The sequence below is a fragment of the Mangifera indica genome, chromosome 1, assembly GCF_011075055.1.
Source record: "Mangifera indica cultivar Alphonso chromosome 1, CATAS_Mindica_2.1, whole genome shotgun sequence".
NCBI lineage: Eukaryota > Viridiplantae > Streptophyta > Magnoliopsida > Sapindales > Anacardiaceae > Mangifera > Mangifera indica.
This window is the reverse complement of record NC_058137.1, coordinates 5,047,885-5,069,215: the sequence shown is the minus strand read 5'-3', so window position 1 is coordinate 5,069,215 and position 21,331 is coordinate 5,047,885. Positions and strand designations below refer to the sequence as shown.

General features: G+C 33.0%; 2 protein-coding genes across 4 annotated transcripts; both read right to left on the bottom strand.

The window, feature by feature from the left end:
* Positions 1–650: 650 nt before the first annotated feature.
* LOC123209456 (probable cadmium/zinc-transporting ATPase HMA1, chloroplastic) lies at positions 651–11,291 on the bottom strand. Of its 2 annotated transcripts, none has more exons than XM_044627536.1 (13): positions 10,628–11,291; positions 9,118–9,268; positions 8,850–9,034; positions 8,368–8,514; positions 7,934–8,129; positions 7,559–7,671; positions 6,695–6,936; positions 5,235–5,340; positions 2,954–3,118; positions 2,432–2,642; positions 1,769–1,953; positions 1,600–1,686; positions 651–1,035 (listed from the first exon to the last, which is right to left on the bottom strand). In XM_044627536.1, exons 1-13 carry the CDS (start codon positions 11,081–11,083, stop codon positions 856–858), a joined length of 2,424 nt encoding a protein of 807 aa, XP_044483471.1. In that variant the 5' UTR covers positions 11,084–11,291; the 3' UTR covers positions 651–855. The 2 variants fall into 2 exon arrangements, with proteins under 2 accessions (XP_044483471.1, XP_044483464.1); XM_044627529.1 differs by having other exon boundaries at positions 2,426–2,642; positions 10,628–11,285.
* Positions 11,292–12,243: 952 nt separating this feature from the next.
* LOC123209470 (protein MRG1-like) lies at positions 12,244–19,711 on the bottom strand. 2 transcript variants are annotated; one of them, XM_044627548.1, is made up of 11 exons: positions 19,419–19,711; positions 18,645–18,698; positions 18,417–18,430; positions 17,467–17,603; positions 16,164–16,199; positions 15,369–15,409; positions 14,605–14,706; positions 13,895–13,974; positions 13,136–13,305; positions 12,698–12,782; positions 12,244–12,596 (listed from the first exon to the last, which is right to left on the bottom strand). In XM_044627548.1, exons 1-11 carry the CDS (start codon positions 19,551–19,553, stop codon positions 12,506–12,508), a joined length of 945 nt encoding a protein of 314 aa, XP_044483483.1. In that variant the 5' UTR covers positions 19,554–19,711; the 3' UTR covers positions 12,244–12,505. The 2 variants fall into 2 exon arrangements, with proteins under 2 accessions (XP_044483483.1, XP_044483490.1); XM_044627555.1 differs by lacking the exon at positions 17,467–17,603.
* Between the last annotated feature and the right edge of the window lie 1,620 nt (positions 19,712–21,331).

The following is a 21,331-nucleotide window of genomic DNA, read 5'->3' as shown; positions in this document are numbered from 1 at the left end:
CCTAGATGGGAATAAATCTTTTGGCCTTTAGCTTATGATGATCTTAACTAACTCTCTAAGAGTGTGTTTGGTTAGAAAGCATTAAACATTATTCGAATAATATATCTTTTATTACTTACATTATTTTATTTAATTTATAAGTAATAAAATATTCCAGTAATATTCTATTACCAATGGTGATGTGACAAATAATATAAGAGTTTCACCTTAGATATTAAAAGATTATCAGAATAATCTTCATTTTATTATAATTATATCCTTACTTATTAATTTTTTTTGAGAAAAAATAATTTTTTGTTCAATTAATATAATAAATAACATAAACAATATTTTAGAATAATTACCCTTAAAAGTATTTAAGTAAAATAATATACTAATATCTTTTTATTACATTTAATCAAATACAATAATTATTTATACCTACATAGTTTATCAAATTTTATTAAATATAATAATAATAATAATAATTTATATTTAATAATTTTCAAAATAATATTCTAATTTTAATAATAAAATATTTCTCAAATTAAACACCCCTAATTGTCTTACCGGGTTATGGATCAATATGAATCTTACTGTCACTAAATTATAACCAGCTGTAAATCATATTTATGCTCAATTCTTAATTCGGAGAGAGGAGTCAAAACGAATGTCATAAAACATCTGCTTTATTTGTTGATAGATATGACTGAAAATCAAGAACACTTATTCTATTCTTGTTTACCAACCCAAAATTCCATCATCTTTTTTATTAGATTGACGGAGTCAACTTTGTACAACTCTGAGGGATTTCTTCTTGACTCTAACATATATTTTATACACAAAGAGTCAAAGTATCAAAAGAATGTCAGTCACTTACAAAGGTGCAGCCTGGATGCTGTTTGAGCTGGTGTTCTGTTTCATTGAGAAGAAATGCCTAGATTTCAATTCATTAACCAGATTCCATAAATCCTGTTTCCAGGACCATGAAGGGTCATTCAGAGCTCGTATGGAATTGAGGCAAACGAGAAGAGTCCCGCCTTCGTGTAAAAGGACCTGCATGTATACCAAAACAGAGCAGTCATGGATCCTGAATGCAACTATTGAAATGAAACAAACACAAACATTTTCATTGGGAGTTGGAAAGGCACATTGCCAGATCAAAACTAAGAACAATAACACTATGTATACACATTTTTTAGTATACAAATAATGTGTCATCACATAATTGAGTGATTTTGAATTAAAGATAAAATAATATCAAATTATATGAGGATACATCATCTGTGTATTCAATTATGTATTCAAAGTGTGTATACAAAACATTACTCAACTAAGAAAACACAAATTAATTACCACGAGATCATAGGTTTGCAACCTTTGCATAAGATTCAGACAATTAACACTCCTGATCCTAGGTATCTAGTTCAATAATCCCTCTCCCGAAATATTTGACTAGTTTCAGAAGCAAGGATCTATCAAATAAGAAGTCTCGGTGTTTTTGTCTCAGTGAAAATCAAAATTAATATAGCATATTCATTTCTACAAAATTAGACAAAAGCAAGATTATTAATGTAAACTACAAGTTCTGTAAAGCAGATAATTAAGTTAAAACCATACCGTCAACCACAGGGGCAGAAAGCCCAATACAGATGGAAGAGAGGCCAAAATTATACAAGATAGAGCAAGGGCAACACTCTGCTTGACCTGCAAGTACAAATACTAAAAGAATCAATATCACAAAGAGCAGAAAATAACTAACGATGATAGAAAGGACACTAGCAAGTACCAGGGAAGTTGTTTGCCGAGCCTTTGCAATACAGAATGGAACGCCAGAGATATTATCCCGCAGCAGCAAGACATCTGCAACAGCTATAGCTGTTGCACTTGCCCGTTGAGAAAGCACAATTCCAACAGTTGCTGCAGCAAGTGCTGGTGCATCATTAATACCTTCACCGACCATGATCAAACCTCCTGTTAAAATAATGAAAATTACAAAAATCTGTTCAGCAAACCATTGGAGCTCCAGAACATAAAAATTTAGGACAAGAAGTTAAGAAACCTGCACCTACACTCCACATATTTCAATTAAAAAAAAAAAACGGATGGTGTTACATGTATATGATGGAAACAAGAGAACACAGTTTTCTAAAACTAGAAAGGAAAAGAACATGCAACTAAAGGCAACGATAAATATACAAGCAATCAAGTATATAAGTGTGCACATTAACATATGTATATTCATGCAAGTACATTTTTCTTGTGGTTGGATAAATACCCTAGAAAAAATATATATCATCTTTCATAATAAATGTTTATTAATAAATTACTAGGGCACGGGTGTGCGCTGGTAATCTTATACAGAAGTTAAGTAAATCACACACTATGATTAACATAAATAAGCCAAAACATAGTGATAAAATCCAGAATCATAAGTGAAGCTCACCAATACCCCTGGAAATACTCTTGACATGATTGAGTTTATCCTCAGGCTTCAGGCTACAGTAGACTTCACTGATGCCAACAGAATTTGCAACTCTCCATGCACTGGACGCATGGTCACCAGTTAACATCATGACTTGTAGCCTTGCTTGATCTTTTAATTCCCTTATAACATCTAAAACTCCTTGGCGAGGCCTATCCTCAAGGTGAATCAATGTTACCTACATACACCAATGACAAACAAAATTTCAGTTCTGGATTAAACGTGATTCACAAAATAGATCACCCATAGAATAACAAATGAGGTGTTACGAGGAATAGCAAATGAGAAATCTAAGGGGCTTTAAAAATAAATATTTTAATTTCCAATGACAGCCCTTGCAAAGCATAAAACTACAGAAAACCAATAAACTACTGCAAATATGCTGGGAGCTATACATTGTATCCCATGATCTTTCTTCTTGATTTGACATTCAGATTTAGAATTTTGAAACTAAGTGAATAACCAGATCATCATAACCATAAACCACACCTTTTGATTAACAGAGAGAGCAGCATGGACACAGTTCCTTCCATAAGAAGAACCATCAACAGCTTCCTTGATCTTTCTTGATTCGACTTCAGATTTACAGAGAGAAGTGATAAACTCTACAGAACCAAGAGATGCTTTTGACACTTTACCCCCTCCAGTTCCTGACTATAACAAAGTTCAAAAGATTGTAAAATTGCATTATTGTCCAGCCAATATAACTCACCAATAAGATCATAAGAATGCATGGTTTTCATGCAGTCTCCTGAGAAGTTAGTTGGCAATGAATGTGGCAAATAAATAACAAACAGTTATAAATTGAACATTGTTTTATGTAAGACTTTTTTCCCCTGATTAGATGTATTTTCATTCCTAAAGATTCTTATGCATCATGGACCTTGAAGACAGTGAAATTCATGTAGGAAGGGCGCAAAGGGATTAGTCCTTATCTTTTTACATTTGAGGACTGTGTCTAATTTAAAAATAGAACTTTTATTTCTAAAATTATTAGAGTTACAAATAAAGATTAGAGTTGATGATAGATACTAAAGAGTGATAATAAAGATTGTTTTCATGAAATCTAATTCTTCTTTTTGTTTCTTCTCTTTCATCTTTGATCTGTCTATTTTCCTCTCTTAGTTTTTATCATCTTCCCAGTTATTGTTCACCTACACCATCAAAGGGTTGAGTCAAAGTAGAAATTTTGTGATTTTAGGAACAAGAATCACATCTTTCTAATAACATCTTGAGCAAAATAATAATTACAACACCCATCCCCTATGTAAGAATATAGGGTAACATCATTAACTGGTTTATCATCAAAAATCTTATCATATTGACCAAAAAAACAATCACCCATCCCAAATGTTAGAAATAAAGTTCCCACTGCATGATATCACACTTCCAGGGGAATTGAAATAAGTAGAATCCTGTAAATTGGTCACAACTATGCTAAAATAGCTTTGAGCACAAGGTACACGCTTTGTCTCTATCCAACGATCCAATCTTTCACATAGATGCCTCCTTTGACCCGATATCTCAAAGACCATCGCTTTTGGGAATTCATTTTGATAGTACTCTTACTCTGTATACAAAGGGAAAGGCCTCACCTCTTCAAACCATCCAGCCTCGATTTCAAGGGGGTTCAAGCGGCCCAAGGTCATTACAAAGGCAATGGAATGTACCATAAATTGTTAATTATAATAAATACTCTGATAGGAACCTACACAAAACAACAATGCTTATGCTAGTGGTCGAAAAGGTTAACCCCGTGTTGTCTATCATCATCGGAAATGCCACTCTAGCATCATTCGTCCTAAGCCCAACTGCATATGCCCCAAAACCCAACCTTAGAACCTTTTTCTCACCAAATCTGACATCCTCCACCGCAGAAAACACACCAAGAACTTTATATCCAACCTTGTTCTAATTGTCTCCTACAACTTCCGACGTCACCCCAATCACTTTTGGATCAGATCTGATCTGAACACCTCCATAACCGAATTAGTCTTTCCCAAACACGTATCCTGGAGCTCAATCATGTCAATTTCTGAAAACAACTTTGGTCTGGCCTCAATCTCCTTTTACAACTTCCTCCTCAGAAAGCAACGATGGTGGTTGTAGAAACAACTCTTTCAATTCCTTTAGCACCTTTTTATTGTCCTAAATCCATGGCCAGATTATCAGACCTAGATTCAATAGCTTCCAGCTTTTCTTTCACTGCCTTCATAATCTTTTACATCAACTCTATTACCCATCCTTTTTCAAAACCTTATACAATATCTTTCCTTGTCCTTCTCTGAATCTAGCTACCCTTTTTATTCTTCCAATATACTAATCTTCAAATTCAAATGTTAATCAATTATTTAAATTCAACTATCTATTATTATACTACAAATATTATCTTAATTAAATATTATCTTAATCAATATTATTAATTATTATAATTATCATAATCCTAACATTTAAGTATTATCCTAATAAATATTATTTAATTATTATTATTATTATCCAATCCAAACATACCCTCTTTGAGTCAATTCAAGAATGAGAATATTACATGAAATAGTTTCCATTTTCCTAGACAAATTATAGAAAAAAAATCTTCTTTGTGACTTTTCAGACCAAATTTAGCCAAAGAAGAAAAAAAGAATAATATATCGGACAATAAAATCACATAAGTTAGAAGGTTGTCGTGCATTGTTCTGCAACATGTTAATGGGAAATTGTTTGAAAATACATGTTAAGGGACTACCAGAATATATGCTAAGACTGGAAAAAGTACCTCAATGCCATTAACAGTTGCTGTAAGACCTTTACCAGGAAAGTACTCAAAACTTTCAATGGAAATGGAAGGAAGGTCTTTTCCTATACTATGGTCCACCACAGCTCTGGATGAAATAAAGAAATAACTGGTCAACAACTTCACATGAAAGGTGAACACTGGAAACATAAATTGAAATTTGAAAGGGCAATAGTTGCTCTTGATCAACATGAATAAGACTTAACAAGTTCTGCAGTAATATGGAAAACACAAGATTATAAGGATTTGATCCACACAACTATATCAATTTCTACCACATAATATCAGAAATTATACATTGGTCACTCATAACGATAAAAATCAACTAAAAGTTTCATGTCATAGTTGATCAAACTCATTCAGCTCTTCTCAATCAATTCACATTAAAAGAAAAAGGCAGTCAGTTTCTTTTCCAAAAACCCAAAAAAAAAAAAAAAAATCAGCAAATTTGTCAAAACCAGCTGTTGAGTACAGAGCATATCAATTAAGATTAAGTACAGTAGTTTTCAAATCTTTAAAAAGTTTAAACTCCAAACTAAGTTCCAAAAACTGGACTTGTGAAATAGGGTTCATATAGACATATCACAATCTTCAGTAATTCAACTTCAACAGAGTATCGAATTATGAGCACAATTTAATGCAAGACAGATATTAACAACTTCAGAACAATAAATGCAAATTTGGCTACATGTATGGCAACAATTTCAGCAGTAAATTAGCACTTCCATTTTAAATTGTTCCAAGAAAAGCAATAACCATTGTGTAATCATGCAGTTCCAGCCTTTGTAATCTGAATTATATTAACCACCACTGTAACAAGCCAGTTCAGAGCAAAAATATTGCAACAATATAGATATTACAGGACAAGGAGCAGGGTTTTTAAAGGATAAGCCCCCCCAAAAAAGGAACTGGAAATAACACAGTTCTAACCACAAGTGAATAATGCAGAAATATGATAGAGATAAATTCACAAAGTAAGATGAGATTTCTATTGAAACTTGAATAATAAAACTTAGGAATCATATGGGTATTTATAGGCTAGTAATCCTTAATAATAAGGTAATTCCCAATAGAATAAAAAATAGGTAACACAGAAATATTGTCTAATATTCTATTAATTTCCCTTCCTGAAAAAAAAAATCTTAAAATGAAAATAAAAAATAAAGGAAACAATATGAAGTAAGAAATCAAGTCACAATTAGGAAGGGAAATATTCCTACATCAGGAAAGACAAAATGAACACACAAATGGAAAAGTACATACCTAACCACGGATTCATATGTAAATGCATTGAATAGCAGATGATGCAAAGCTAAAAGCTTGTTGCCAGGTCATCATGCTATGCAAAAGCTAAACATTACCGTGACTTGCCATTCAAGCGATGTCACAGGAATAATTCAGAGACAAAACATAAAGAGAAAAGAAAATGTTTGACATACTACCTTCCAATAGGGTGAGTAGTACCCTTTTCCATGGCAGCTGCTACAGCTAGAGCTTCTTTTTCACAGCTAGGAATGCAGCAGGAAGTAAAATTTGTTTTATCTTTTCTGACTAAGTGTCCATAAATTGGTTCAATTGCTTTGAACATAAGTCCTCCCGTTGTCAATGTCCCAGTTTTATCAAATGCGATAGTATGGCAAGAAGCCAGAGCATCTAGTACTTGTCCACCTTTAACCAATATCCCCTGTAAAAAAAGACTTGTGTCACAGCCTGAAAAGTGGATCATCTCACTGACAAAATTCAAATTATAACAAAACAAATTTCCATTTTGGACTATCTAGAAATTTTCAGTTCCCATTTATTTTTGTCCCACTATTCACTATCGATTGATGCTCTCTGGAATATTTTCCTAATTTTCCAAAAATTCACGCTTTAACTATTTTGTAAGTCAACCAGATTTAATCTGGTGAACCTGAAAAGATGTGTAAATGAGTTTCTTCTTTTTATTTTGAATGTTGTTATTGAAACACCAGAAAAGGAGGGATAACCAGATTGAATCAAGGATAACCTACACCTTTCCTTACTAGACACCAAAAGAAATATGTTCTGCAAAAGATGTTCATAAGCACAAAAGATGACCAAGTCATCACATAAGTACTTAAATTGCAACAGTTAATTAAATAATAAAATCATATGCACTAACAATGAGTACTGATTCGTGTAATAATGATAACGTGTTACCATGCGATTGAATGATTTTGAATTAGAAATAAAGTAACATCCAACCACATGGTGATACATTATTGTTAGTATACAAATTAGTATCAATTATTAGTGCATAAAATTTTATCTTAGTTAAATGGTACCTTTCTAGCGCAGGAGCTAATAGCTGTAGCATATGCTAATGGAGCTACAGCCAAGGCACAAGGTGACGCTGCCACCATGAGACCCAATGCTCTGTAGATTGATCCTCTGCATGCTACAAAATTAACCAAAGCATCAAAGAAAATTGAAGAACTTCCGAAAATCACAATGTTTACAGATACGGAAGAAGCATCATAAACAAATCGGTAAGAGAGAATGTGACATGATATGCTAAAGCATAAAACAGGAGGAGAGACACATTCATACAGAAGCTCTTCCTTAGTCAATAAAACTAACGTCTCCATGACATTCAATTGGAAAAGAAATATGATAACTGAAGCACACGAACAGAAGGGTTTACACTTCCACTAAATTACCTGGTGTGCCAATGAATGGCCACTTAAAGAGAAATGGTCCAATGAGAGAAATAGTGACTGATAAAATAATCACCACCTTGCTGTATTGCTCACCAAATTCATCTAGCCACCTTTGAAGCTTTGGCTTATTCAATTGTGCTTCTTCAGTCAACTGCACAATTCTACTAAGTGTGGATTTTTTCCAGGTCTTTGTTGCCTGATGCAAAATTTGGAAGTAAACTTAAATTTTTTTGAGAAAAAGAAAATGTATAACCATGAGATATAATAAGCACTGACAGATAAAAAGAAAAGAAAAAGAACATATATTTTGAAAGTGTTTGACTATTTATTCTCTCGGACTGTTCAGAAGAGGTTTGAGATCAAGGGCAGAAAAAATCACTTTTTCAACACATCTATACTGCAAAGTTTGAATTCCAGAAAACTGAAGAATGTACCTTCACAATCATTCTACCATCCAAATTCCGTGCGCCACCAGGAATCCTGTCCCCGACCTTAGCCTCTAAGGGTTTGATTTCCCCAGTCAAGTGTTCAATTGTAATTGTTGCACTACCTTGGAAAACTTCACAATCTACAGGTACAGCCTAAACAAATTTCCAAGCCCAAATGAAACTTCTATATTTTAGCATGACATTCAAAAAGATAAGGACTTAAAGTTGAAATAGCATTTTCATTTAATAATCAAATTTTTTTATAAGAACTAACTCCAAAAAGGGTTGGAAAAGGTGGTTATTGCATTAACAAGAAGGAAAAGCCACAAGATAAAAGCCAAAATCAGTTGATAGGACTGCTTTCTAGATACAATGGAAGAAACATATGTACTTAACTTCACACAGAAGTGCCAAATTAATAACACCAAGTGATATTGAAGAAAAGCTGCAATAATGAAAAAAAAAGTGGTACATTTGGTTTCACAGACCTCACCGGCTCCGATCAAAATAAACGAGCCAACTTTCACATCATGCACAGGAATACTTCTATATGCCAAATCAGAGATATCTGGTACATTATCATCATTAACATCAAGCACAAGAGCAGAATCTGGATAATTTTCCTTCAACTCTTTTACATCCACCATTGAGCGGCTGGTGAAAAACTCTTCAGCTGCGGAATCAATATAAATTAGACCATGAAACTTAACTTTGTCTCAATAACTGTTTGCCAATCCTCAAGTTTGAAATGCTCACCAATGTGAGCCAGATTGAACATTGCAAGAAGCAATCCTCCTTCCAAGGAGTTCCCCATAAATATTGATGCAAAGGCTGCAAGAGCCATCAATACATGGATGTTTACTTTTCCACCAGCAATATCAGTAATAGCATCAAGTGATGCTGACACCTGACAAGCATCAAGAAAAAATTATATGAAAAAAAAAAAAAAAAACCCCTCAACCTTGCACTAAAATCAGGCCCTTGAGAAAATACCACAAAATGCTACCAACCCTACTAAATTAATTTTGTATAAAGAAAAATTCCTAAAAATCAAAGGAAAAAATTCTAAGTATTTAGCAGGATACAAAAATCCTGATCCATAACCAACAAAAAAGCAATCTTACTGGTGTTTTAAGTAACCATTTGGCTCAAAAGCTTATGCTAGTAGGTCCATAGACACAATTTATGATAAGTTAATATCACAACAAGATGATTCAAACACAAAACTACTTGGTCAACTTGGATAAGGCACAAGTTTTAAGTACTTAACTACTTGACCCAAGCTAATGAGGACTAAGCAAAGAAACATAACCTTGCTCTATTGAATTTTCTTAATTAATATGCTCACAGTTTGACTTTGACCATTAGGACTGGCACCAAGATCAAGTCCTAGATAGGCGGACCTAATTTTAAAAGCAACCACAATAACAATGGAAATGGTGCCATCTTTAATGAGACTATATGAACAAATGTCTGAACCAAAATATGTTATTGCTATGGGAGCATGTATTATTATAGGGTAATGTTTAGTGCCGATTCTTATAATACTGTTTGGGGAGTTGATAAGTTAATTCCGGTGGACATTTATTTGCTATGATGTTTTCCCAATCCAAAGGCAGTTATAGATGCTATAACAAAACTTCATAAGAAAATATCTCGAGAAATTTATGAAAATTGAGTTCAATTGCAACAGGAGAATCGACCTTTTACTTCTACTAGTAATCACAAAGAGCAGAGTCCTTGGCCCACAACAGATAGAGGAGGATTTATTCAATCACATTGTTTGGGCTCCTACAATATGGCGCCTCTAGGGCTTTCTATTCCAGAGTACCAGATGATTATGATCAAGATAGAGATACAAACCCAAGAAAGAACATCAAATAGCAAGCAATAGTTCACAAAGACTTGGTTGATATAATCAAAATTCACGTCATTCACCTATAGTATCAGTTATTTTCACTAAGAAATAATAAGTCCGTGTTCTAACTGACAAACTAACAATTCCTTGTAAGCACACTAAGAAAGACGTGGTTCCCAGGAGAAAGGAGCTAATTACGCTAAATCACGCGTTATAAAACACTGTCATAATGAAATTCATCTAACGTAAAAGTAAAAATGATAAATTAGAAAAAGTTGCAATCCCTATTCAAACAACAAAAGGCTTGGAAAAAAAAAAAAAAACTCAATCAAAGCGAACAAAGCGCTAAATTACCAGTTGAAATGCCGAAATTAAGAAAAAAGGAAGAGAATGGAAACGAATGTTTACCCCAACCAGAGGAAAAGCAAGGAAGATAAAAGCATTCTGTAAAGGCTTAACCGCCGGCTTGGGCAATAAATAAGGACAAGCCGCAGCAGCTAAAAACAAACCCGTGGAAAAGCAACAAAGCTGCAAATGTTCTCTTAAGAAATTTGCTAAATCTAACCATCTCGTGGCTTTAGCAAATTCAATAACTGCTTTCTGTGGCCCGCTCAGCTCCGTACAATTTCCATTGTGGTGGTCGTGATGATGATGATGGTGATCTTGATGGTGATGATGATCATGATCATGATGGTGGTGGTGATCATGGGCCTGGGCAAAGCAAGCAAAGGGGCGGTGTCTGAGTGAAAAAGAAAGGCTGAAGGGTTTGAATCTGAGTGAGTCGAGTTGTCTGAATCGTGAAGAGTAAGTGAGAGAGGGAAAACTCGTGAGGCGAAAGGAAGAATGGAGGAGAGTAGTTTCCATTGTTGAAGAAGGCTAAAGGCTCCGCTCAAGCAATTGAGTTAGTTGGAAGTCATGCTGTCATCTCTCTCTCTCTCCCCGTCTCTCTGTCCCTTTTTGTTTCCACTCTCTTTGGGCTTTGGATGTCGCCATATAGTCCTAACTATGACCTCATTTTACCGCCGCCCTCCTTCCCCAAATTATATTTAATATCTGCACATTAACATGCAAATTTTGATTCAACATCAACCCATCTGACTCAGTGAAAATGATTTATGGCAATTTTAATTGATGAAACTAATTTTCACATTTTATTTTTTAAAACTGTTAAATTCAAGTTGTATTTGGTTTCTTTAACTAATATGAAATTAGAATAAATGTTCAGTGTCATCCCATTATAATGAAAGCGAGACAGAGAAAGGAAATGGATGGCTGCCAAAAAAATAAAAATTCCAACATGTGTTCAAAGAATAACTCAAAAGGCTCAGCTTCCATTAGACAAGACAAAAGAGTGTGTTATATCGATTTCGACATGACTTGTTATGTAGGCTTAGATTCATCAAATGACGGATCTAATAAGATGACTTGCATGCTAAAACTTAAAAGAGTCAAACATAACTTAAGACTTTTGAATTGTATTGTTTCGTGCCAACCCACTTTTTAATTTAAAAAAAAATTCATATTTTTATCCGTTTTAAAATTATTTTTAATTTAATTGTGTTTTCTATTCGTATTTCAATGTTTTTAAGTTATTCCAATAAGAGGAGGTGGAGGCGTTAGAGCACTTGGGCGCAGATGAGTATGTGGTAAGCTCCAACTCCAATCCAATGTGGCAGAGATGGAGAGAGCTGCAAATAGCCTTGACTACAAACGTACACAGTTTCCAGTTTTCACCCTTTGAATTCCTACATTTACTCCTCAAGGAAGCTAATTTAGTTGGTGCTGCATCAAAGACCCTTCAAGTGAAGCTAATGTACCGAATTTCATTCTAATTTTTTATACAAATATATAATTTAGCTTTGTTAAATAATGGAGATATTCTTTACAATTAATCAATATAGGGAAGAAAACAATAACAGAAAGTTTGATTGGAAGCGTGGATGAGACACAGGAGGCAGTGGATTTTTGGGTAGTGAAGAGGGCTGAAAACAAACAAAGATGTGGTTAAAATGGATTACGTGAACGGACAGAAATGATGTTTGAATAGAAATCGAGAGAGGTGTTACATAAAAGTCTCAATAAAAAATGCTTATCAGAGAAATTACAATAAACTGGCTTCATTGTACATAAAGAAGTCTTCAATTGACAACACTGGCCACCTGAAACCAAAAAATAATACATTGCTACAACAATTGGATGCTGCCTTCCAGTCATTAAACTTGGCGGCAACACCGGTAAATGACGTCAATTATTACAAAGAAGATAGCACAGCATTTTCATCGATACTTAGTCATCTTTTCCTTTGGTGTTATCATCAGAAACACTAGATCCATCATAGTTAGAAAGAAAAAAACTACTTTGATTCTTCTGCAGCCACCTGCTTGACATTAAAAATGATTATTTCTCAGGCAATGCATGGTTGTACAGCACTGATTTTTCAAACACTGAAGTATTCATAAGTAGGCATTGAATTCATACTTGAGAAAGTCAGTCAATTTCTGCTGCATGCGGGTCAGTGTTTCATCTTCAATGTTGACATATGCCAATAGCTCCGGCAACTTGACTGCAAACACAAAAAAGCACTAGTAAAAATATACTAAACTACATTCAAAGTTTATACAACATATAAAAGGATAATTCATGAAGATTAAAATTATACAGAGATCATCTCCGGTTCACAATCTCAAAGGGGGGAAATAAAATTTGGTTTAAAATCTGATAGGGGAAAATAAAATTTGCCTAAAGCTGAACCAAACCTCAATAGATAATTTTAAAGCAGATACATAATGAAATAAGGCAATCTAATACTCAAAAGTTTTCATAAAAATTTACCAAGTAAAAAGCATATTTACGGCACTTAATTAAATATACCAACATAAAAAATTCAAATCAATTAGCACTTATGTATGGGTATACCAAAGAGGCGTAACAAATGTTCAGCACCATAGATGGTAGATAGAGAAACGTTATCTACAACTACATCATGATACTGTTCACGTTCTTTTCTGTAAAGAAGCATCACATGCAATGTTTTGTCAAAGTATAGCTGAATGCCTCTCATGATTTCTGCAACTGAATCAACCATCCTGTATTCAAGAGAAAAAAGTACATGCCACCATTACAACTGTAAATGATGTAACAACTGGCTTTCAATTTATTCGATACAGCCAAACTTTGACATAAATTTATAATTTCTTCAAAAACACCCACTCTCACTCTCAAATGAAAGTAATTTACACATGTAACAAGAAGAGAGCATGGAGAATTTATGTGAGCATGGCACCACTGAACACAATCATGTGTTTAGCATCCAAGTGTTTCTAATATATGACCCAATTTGATTGTTTCACATCCTGACTGACATTAAATTTTTACAACCACTCTCATTCCTACTGCAGTGCACATTCAGCAGTCATAACTGTATCTACATTTACAAATATTAGTAGAAAACTATGATTATTATGCTCAATATTAAAGTTAGAGAGATCAATACTTTTCAATCTGATCCAGCAAGATAGAAGAGAATTATTTTGTTGTTCACATAATGATAGCAGAACCGATGTAATAAATTCATGTTACAGTTAATGTAAGGCAGAAAGTAACAAAAGTTCACATGACATGCTATATAAAGAAAGAAAATAATGCTAAAAATAAGACCTTCAAAGTAATACTTACAAGCCATCCTTCTTTCTTCTGTATTGAATATACTTTGTCAAAATCTCATCAACATTGGGTGAACGTGGAAGTTTAACAAGCTGTAGAAGGAATGAATTATCTTACACAGACATGGACACACACACACACACACACACATGTATATAATGACCCAAAACTTTATATAAGCTTCCCTAAATATGTATGATCCAACAAAATTTATTATACTTTTGAAAGATATATTCAACTGTCAACCCATCAAAGTAGAACACCATAATAATGACTACATAACTTACATCCTGAATTTGGAAGCACTGCTTTGCTTCATACATGTTCATAACATTATTTTAGATGAATACTGTAAACACCATATAACCACACATGATAGATTTACATGTGAAAAAAACATGTGTTGATTGTTGTAGGCTGTGAAAAATAAGTTTAGGTAGGCTAGTTTTGTCCAAGGTGAGTAGAGTTCTGCAGCTCAGGCGGAATGTGGTCAATAAGGTTTCAAGGCTTATTCACAGGTTACACTTCTGCTTAGAAGTGGATTGGCAAATGTTGAATTGCATGAAAAACATCTCATCCTTCAAATTTCCAAAGAAAAGAAGGAATAAAACCATAGTGAAATCAATTAAAGCATGAAGACAAATTTACTCTATTAAAATTAAAATCCTATCCAAGCATCATTGATATAAAAATAACATTTCAACAGTTTATAACAAATATACCTGATCCTGCTGAGTAACAAATTCCCAATCATCAACAAGCTGCTTCTTTAAGGTTGAAGGAATTTGGATCTTGATCAGCCTTTCTAAAGATATATTGTCCTTCTAATGATTATGAACCACATATTGCACAAACGAGGCTATCTTAGAACCTTATAAGGAATATTAGGAATAAATATAACATTCCAAATGAAGCATTCATGTGAGAATGTGCAATTTTTTCCAGATTTTCCTAGACTCACTATTTATTAGAAAAAACATATTAGTGAAAGCAAGAAAATGAGATCTCAAACTAGGAAATTGCATCTCTGCTCTTTATCACCAATGTCTTCTCTCTATTGTTATTATGAAACTCATTAATTAGATTTAAAGTACACCAAGTCTAGAAGCACATATCAGATGGAACTTATAAACTATAGGAACCAACCAAGTGAGATGGCAGGTGAGGAGTAAGGCATAAGCAAAAACTAGAACAGGAAAGCAGTGTCTCCAAGTGATACATTTAAGCATATAAGAACTAGATCTCCATGTCTATTCACTTGTAACAAATCCTTGCAGCTTATAAAATTATTATTACAATATAAACTATTGTCTATTGAAAAGGAGTATAAAATATATTGAAAGGAAAATAATAATTTAGGAACCAAACAAATGTAGCAGGTAAAAACCATTGCAATAACCATATTCAGAAAACAAGACAAATGTTCTTCTGATCTCAGAAAAGACAAAATATTCAAGTATTATGTTTAGTTATATACAAACCAGACCTCTACACCCAATTCACTCTTTCGCTTCTTCCCTTTCACCACTGCAATAAATATTGACGTATGTTAAATAGCATAAGGTTCAATGCCTTTTAAAGCATATATTATTTTAAAGATGTTATAATATGTACAATACAACTTGAATGGTAGGTAGCTATGTTTGTGAATCCCATGAATGTTCAATTTTTAGGTTCCCTCATGTTGCATTTAGGAGAAAAATTTAAATTGCTGCAAGAAACCCCATCGATAGCAGGCAATAAACTTTGATGTTTCCACAATGGCATTCCTAAACTTTCAAATTTAAACCCCTTAATTTTTAACATATTATATTTAAACCTTATAACTTGTATATTTATCCATTACCCCATATATTTATAGTTAGACAACAAGATTTTAAGGGTGTAAATAAAACATTTATAACTATTTGGGTACATTGATATTTTACTCAAGCCGAGCCATAAGCTGTCTAGCTAACTAGCCAACCAACATCAAGCTTAAGCTCGGTCATTTACACCTCTAGACATAACTTTAAAAATCACAATATAAGGAATTAAACATTATTGGGTAAGCAATAAATAAATATCAGGTATAGAATGTAATGATATAACGAGCTATCAATCACTTTTCCCACACAAAAAAAAAAAAAAACACACTAAAGGCAATAAAAATTTCAACACAAAGAAGCTCAATAATAACTCTTATGAATGATATTGGTGATGATTTATAAAATGAAAAACTATCACATCTAGAAGGGCGGTGAAAAAAGAAATGATGAAAATTGTTAAAGAAAATAAGTACCATTGTTCTTCATGTCATCTTTATCCACCTTTGCATCTATAGATCAGAAGCAAAATAAGTAGTCAACAGGGTGATAAAAAGACACTATTAATTAATTATGTCAGACACTTGCAACTCCAAATGAATCAAGAGTAACAAAAACACTTAATTAAATGACTTTAACAATTTGGAATATAAAATCTACACACCAAGACTGAACTGGTGAGATGTCATAACGAAGCAAGCTTAGTAGTACAATAACATATGAGTGAAAAGAATTGTGAGTCATGCATTTTGTCTAGAACATAATGTATAAAACTAAACTTAAGACTCTACATTTGAATTTAAGTTTTAACAAGATAAAAGCGCTCCAAATCCTGATGAGTTCATTAGGCAATCATTTAGAACTATAAAGTCATTAGGCATCATTCAACAGGAATGTTCACATCACCCCTTCCATTGTTGTGGTTGTGCTTAAATCACCAAAGCTCTTCAAGTCTTATAGTTGGGAGTGTAACTGGCCATCTTCACAATCAGTTCCCACAGTATCATACAGCAAAAGCCATAACCAAAAGTAGTGGCAGACCCTAAAATAAAACTTTGGGAGTCCAGGTTGAATAAAAGTGAAATATGTGAGGGTCAATAAAAATAATGAAATATAAGGGGGTTAATGTAAAATTTTACGGGTTATATTGATATTTTATGTTAAAAAAATTTTCAAAGTCAAGGGGTCAGTTGACTCTCCTTAACCCCCTGAGTCTGCCACTAAACAAAAGGTTCAATGTGAAGAAGCCAAGGTTGAGTATGAGAAATCTCATGAGCACACAGACTACTAATTCTAGATCATGTTTTCACGAAAAAAGACTTCTATTGATTTCTGTATACTCTTAACCTGGTCATATTCTAGATTCTACAGACAATGATCTGGAATCAAAAGATTGGGCCTCACAAAATTCCAGGTCATTTATCATCCAATATTGACAAAAATAATTTAAGTACCTGAAAACCCTTAAAGGGGATTTGAGCAAATATTAAACATGAAAGATAAGTGATCCTATGAATATCTAAGCACATATTGGAGAAACGTCATAATATAAATATGAAAATTCATTGCCAACTTTGTGCATGCAGAACAATGGTCCAGTATGCCTTGTGGAAAATTTAATGCATACTAATCTGAAACAGTAAACCTAAGTCCAAACAACAAAACAAACATGAGACTTTTGAGGTGTAAAAGAAGAGCTGATTTTCTAGGTTTTAAGACTTTTTGCATCCATAAGTAAATAACTAGAAAAATAAAATGAGATTAGCAAACCAGTAAAACCTTTTTGCTTAGAATGACCAGAACGTCCCGACTTTGCACTCTTATCAATACCCTGTTTTTTTTGGAGAGCTTGTTGCTTCAATAAATTCTCTTCATTATGTTTCAACAGCCGGTCTGCGCCAACCCATTCGTCCCAGCTGTTGGCAAGATTTCCAAGCTATTTATATGATTTCTGTATCCCTTTTGAAAAGGTTGATAAATATTAATAAATGAAAACCTCCCCAATCTCTCTCTGAACAGATTTTTCCTCAAACATGATATCTCATTGTTATGCAGTCCATGAAGAATAGACTCTAGTACAGATCACAAACATCTACAAGGAGAGTTGGGTTGAATGTGTCCAACAACATATTCTCAAATGTCCATGCAAGCATAACCCTCCCCAAGTCCATACAATCAATACAATGTTCAAATTACAGGGGATCGATATCATGGAATTAACTGGCAGTATAAAATTTGCAAATTGCTCAAAAGTTGAAAGAAAAAACCTAGTGTGACTGGTTTTCTCCATTAAAAAAGACACAACACATGGAAGCATATTTAATATAAATAGTTGAACAGCCTAATTTAATATAAATAGTCATTTTGTTCTGATTTGCAAAGTATCAAGATATTTCTTTTCTTAGATTCATAACGGTAATCTTAAAATGCCAAAACTTCATTATTGAGAAAGCATCTTTATTATAAAATATACACATTAAGAAATACACTACATAATCCCAACTTACGTTGACTGTTAACAAGCTATATTTGTTCCACCACTCTAGAGATAATATTTATTATAACGTCTAGTTTATGTTATTTCATTGAAAGGCTCAAACAGAATACCAAGTAATCAAAATCTGTGCTATGTTCCAAAAGATGCCACATTTCAGGGAGAATGCAACAGAAGTAAAAGAAATCAAACTTGAAATGTATCGCCAGGAGAATGCAACAAAAGCCGTACTCACTTTTTATTCCAACCCTGCAAAACAACAAATTCTTCATCATTTGATATTGCGATGAGGTAAACTTTGTTCACCCACCATATTCAGTGGTTCAAACATATAAATTAAAGGCCAAAATACTACTGTGCTAACTGCTGTAACTTAGAGGAATTCCCCCAGAAAACACAAAAAAATTATGTAAAGTAACTTGTTAAGGAGAAAGAAAGGAGGGAGAGAGACGGGGAGACTCACAAGGTAGTGAACATAGTATCTCCACTCTTTCTTTCGTAGCTCAGCCTTTTGAACCTAAAACATAAATGCACACAGTAAATCAAACAACAATGACTTGAACAAAAAAGTACTACATTACTATTTTGGCAGAATTAGTAATTCATTCTAATACATAAACAGCAGAAGTTAATCATAAAACAGGTTTGACATTCAAAATTTCTACAATGCACTAATGTGAAACAACACATCTTCTTCAGAAACGTCAAACCAAAGTCACCATACAAAACAGGCTTAATTATATCAAAGGATATTTCTCTCATTAATCCATCCAACAGGTTATTGAAGCACAATAATATGCACAATCTATCGCTTTCCCAACCTGATGAAAACATAACTTGTTCTTTGGTCATCGCACTAACATAAAACTTCAAAAACAATAACTTTTTGCATCACATCACCTATTTCGAATAAAAGCAAAAGAAAAAACGTGAAAAAAAAATTGAAACTATTCATTCGCATTATCGGTAACCCCAAAGCTAAAATCCCCACTAAGTTTAATACAACGACTATGACTCAATTAAGTAAAATTAAAGACAGTAAACACACAAACACAAGAAACCCTAATTTCACTAATCACACATTAAATTTAAGAAAGAACTTAAAGAATAAGGATAATTCAGCCACCATTAGAGAATAAATAAAGCAACAAGACAGAGAAGTAATAACTGAGCCTAATTTTAGATGTAAAAGTAAGAGGGAGAGATTAAAAAAAAAAAGTTATAATAGAATAAATGCCTTGGCTTCGTAGATGCGAGGGCCATGATAAGCGAGGACTCGCTCGCCCTCGGAGAAGAGACTGGAATCGGGGGGAGGCGTCTCCCTGCTGGATGTGTCACCATCACTGGCCGTGTCCTTCGATGAGCTTACCATTTTCTTTTTAAAATCTATTAGAACCAGAGACAAGACTCTTTTTTTTTCTGACTTAAATTTTCTGCAGTACTTTTTTCCCCTCTCTGTGTCGGCATGTGTATTCTCTCTTCTTACCCAGTTGAAAGTGGGTTTAAGGAGACTTAATTCAGCCCTATCTTAACTTTTTTTTTTTTTTTTTAAATATAATATAACTGGTGCATTCAATTTAGAATGTTCAAAAACTCACCTCTAAGGTTGATCATTCTTTGGCATGCATACTTTTTATAAAGGCCGAAAGGATATATTCCCATCCAAGGTTTGCTGAAATGATTATTAAGTTTGAAAAATTCAAATATTTATCATTTTATTAAAATTTACTATTTAAATTAAAGATTAAAATATTCAAAAAAACTAAAGATTTATTACATTCCCTCCTTTAGATTTAAAATTTTAATAATTTCTTTCACTTAAAATTTAAAAAGTGATTATTTTCCTCTTAGAGTTTGTGTCTCCTCCTCTCCAATTACCATAACTTTTCCAACTGTTGACATTCTCTCTCTCTCCTGACTTCTCTCTCTCTCCACTATTGTCTTTTATCTCTGACGAAGATGGTTAGAGATGGAAAGAGAAAGAAAAACATGGTCAAAAATGGAAAAATTGATCAGAAAGTGAACCTTAAGAGGGGAATTCTCACTTTTCGAACTTGTGTGAGAGGAAAATTATAGATTTTTAAATTAAGGAGGGGGTAATTTGATAATTTTTTAATTTTTTAAATATTTTTAATTAAATAACATTTTTACCCTTAATTTTAATTAAAAAATATATATATTTAAGTTTTTTAAATTTAATCGATGAAATTTTATCATTTCAGTAAACCTTAGGTCAAAGTAAGTCTTTTGGCCTTTTATAAATTATATTAAACAATAATGTTTGGAAATATGAATTGAAAACTAGACCATGTTGTTACAACTATCAGGTATCTATTCTCAAACCTCACCAATTATTGTTGCTGTGTTTACTGTTTAATGAATCATGTAAGTTAATTGAAATGCTTGAATTAATTATTTGAAGAATGTTTAGGTTTTAGTTGCATTTTCTAGCCAAGTCCATGGTTTCAACCAAAAAAAAAAAAAAAAAATTTTATTAATCATGTTTTTTTCTTTCAGCCAATACCTATGGTTTTGACCCAAAGCCCATGATTTTGGCCATAAAAAAATTAATATAGAAAAAAAAAAGATAGTCAATAAAAAGTGTCGATCGAATCTAATCAACAAACGGAAAATAGAAATTCATAATTTTGGTCATAAAAGAAGATAGATGTTAAAAAAAAAATGTTTAGTTGATAGGGAGTGTTGATCGAATCAAGTCAACAAAGGCTTGTCCATTTTGCCGAATGGAAAGTTTCATTAAAATTAGTCTAAATTCAACCAATTTTTCTTTAAAATGTATAGACAAATTTTGGTCTTATGAAAAATCTTAAGTAGATTCACCCAAAATTTAACTCCTTATTTGAGTGTAAGGTTTAGTCCTACTAACTTATTTCTTTCTATGTTGTATAAGGAATGAAATTTGATATTACATATGTAAATCAACACACATAAACTAAAGAGTTGATGTTAGACTTTCCACATTCAACATAATACATTTGCCATAAACTACTAAATGTGTATAATAATTAAGTTTGAGGTACCACATATGTAAAACTATTAAATATACATATATAAATTTTTAAATGAATGTAATGCTAGAGGTACCGCATATGTAAAGCTGTTAAACGTGCATAATAGGTCGGATTTATT

Bases quoted from the DNA above. Each gene is read 5' to 3' on its own strand.
- LOC123209470 (XM_044627548.1), bottom strand. From the start codon at position 19,553: ATGGTAAGCTCATCGAAGGACACGGCCAGTGATGGTGACACATCCAGC. The intron at 15,410-16,163 runs GTACTTATTTTC...TATTTATTGCAG, and splicing joins AGATGACATGAAGAACAATG to TGGTGAAAGGGAAGAAGCGA. The intron at 14,707-15,368 runs GTCTGGTTTGTA...CATAATCATTAG, and splicing joins AGAGTGAATTGGGTGTAGAG to AAGGACAATATATCTTTAGA.
- LOC123209456 (XM_044627529.1), bottom strand. From the start codon at position 11,083: ATGGAAACTACTCTCCTCCATTCTTCCTTTCGCCTCACGAGTTTTCCC. The intron at 9,035-9,117 runs GTGAGCATTTCA...TTGATTCCGCAG, and splicing joins GTTCAATCTGGCTCACATTG to CTGAAGAGTTTTTCACCAGC. The intron at 1,687-1,768 runs GTACTTGCTAGT...TTGTACTTGCAG, and splicing joins CTCGGCAAACAACTTCCCTG to GTCAAGCAGAGTGTTGCCCT.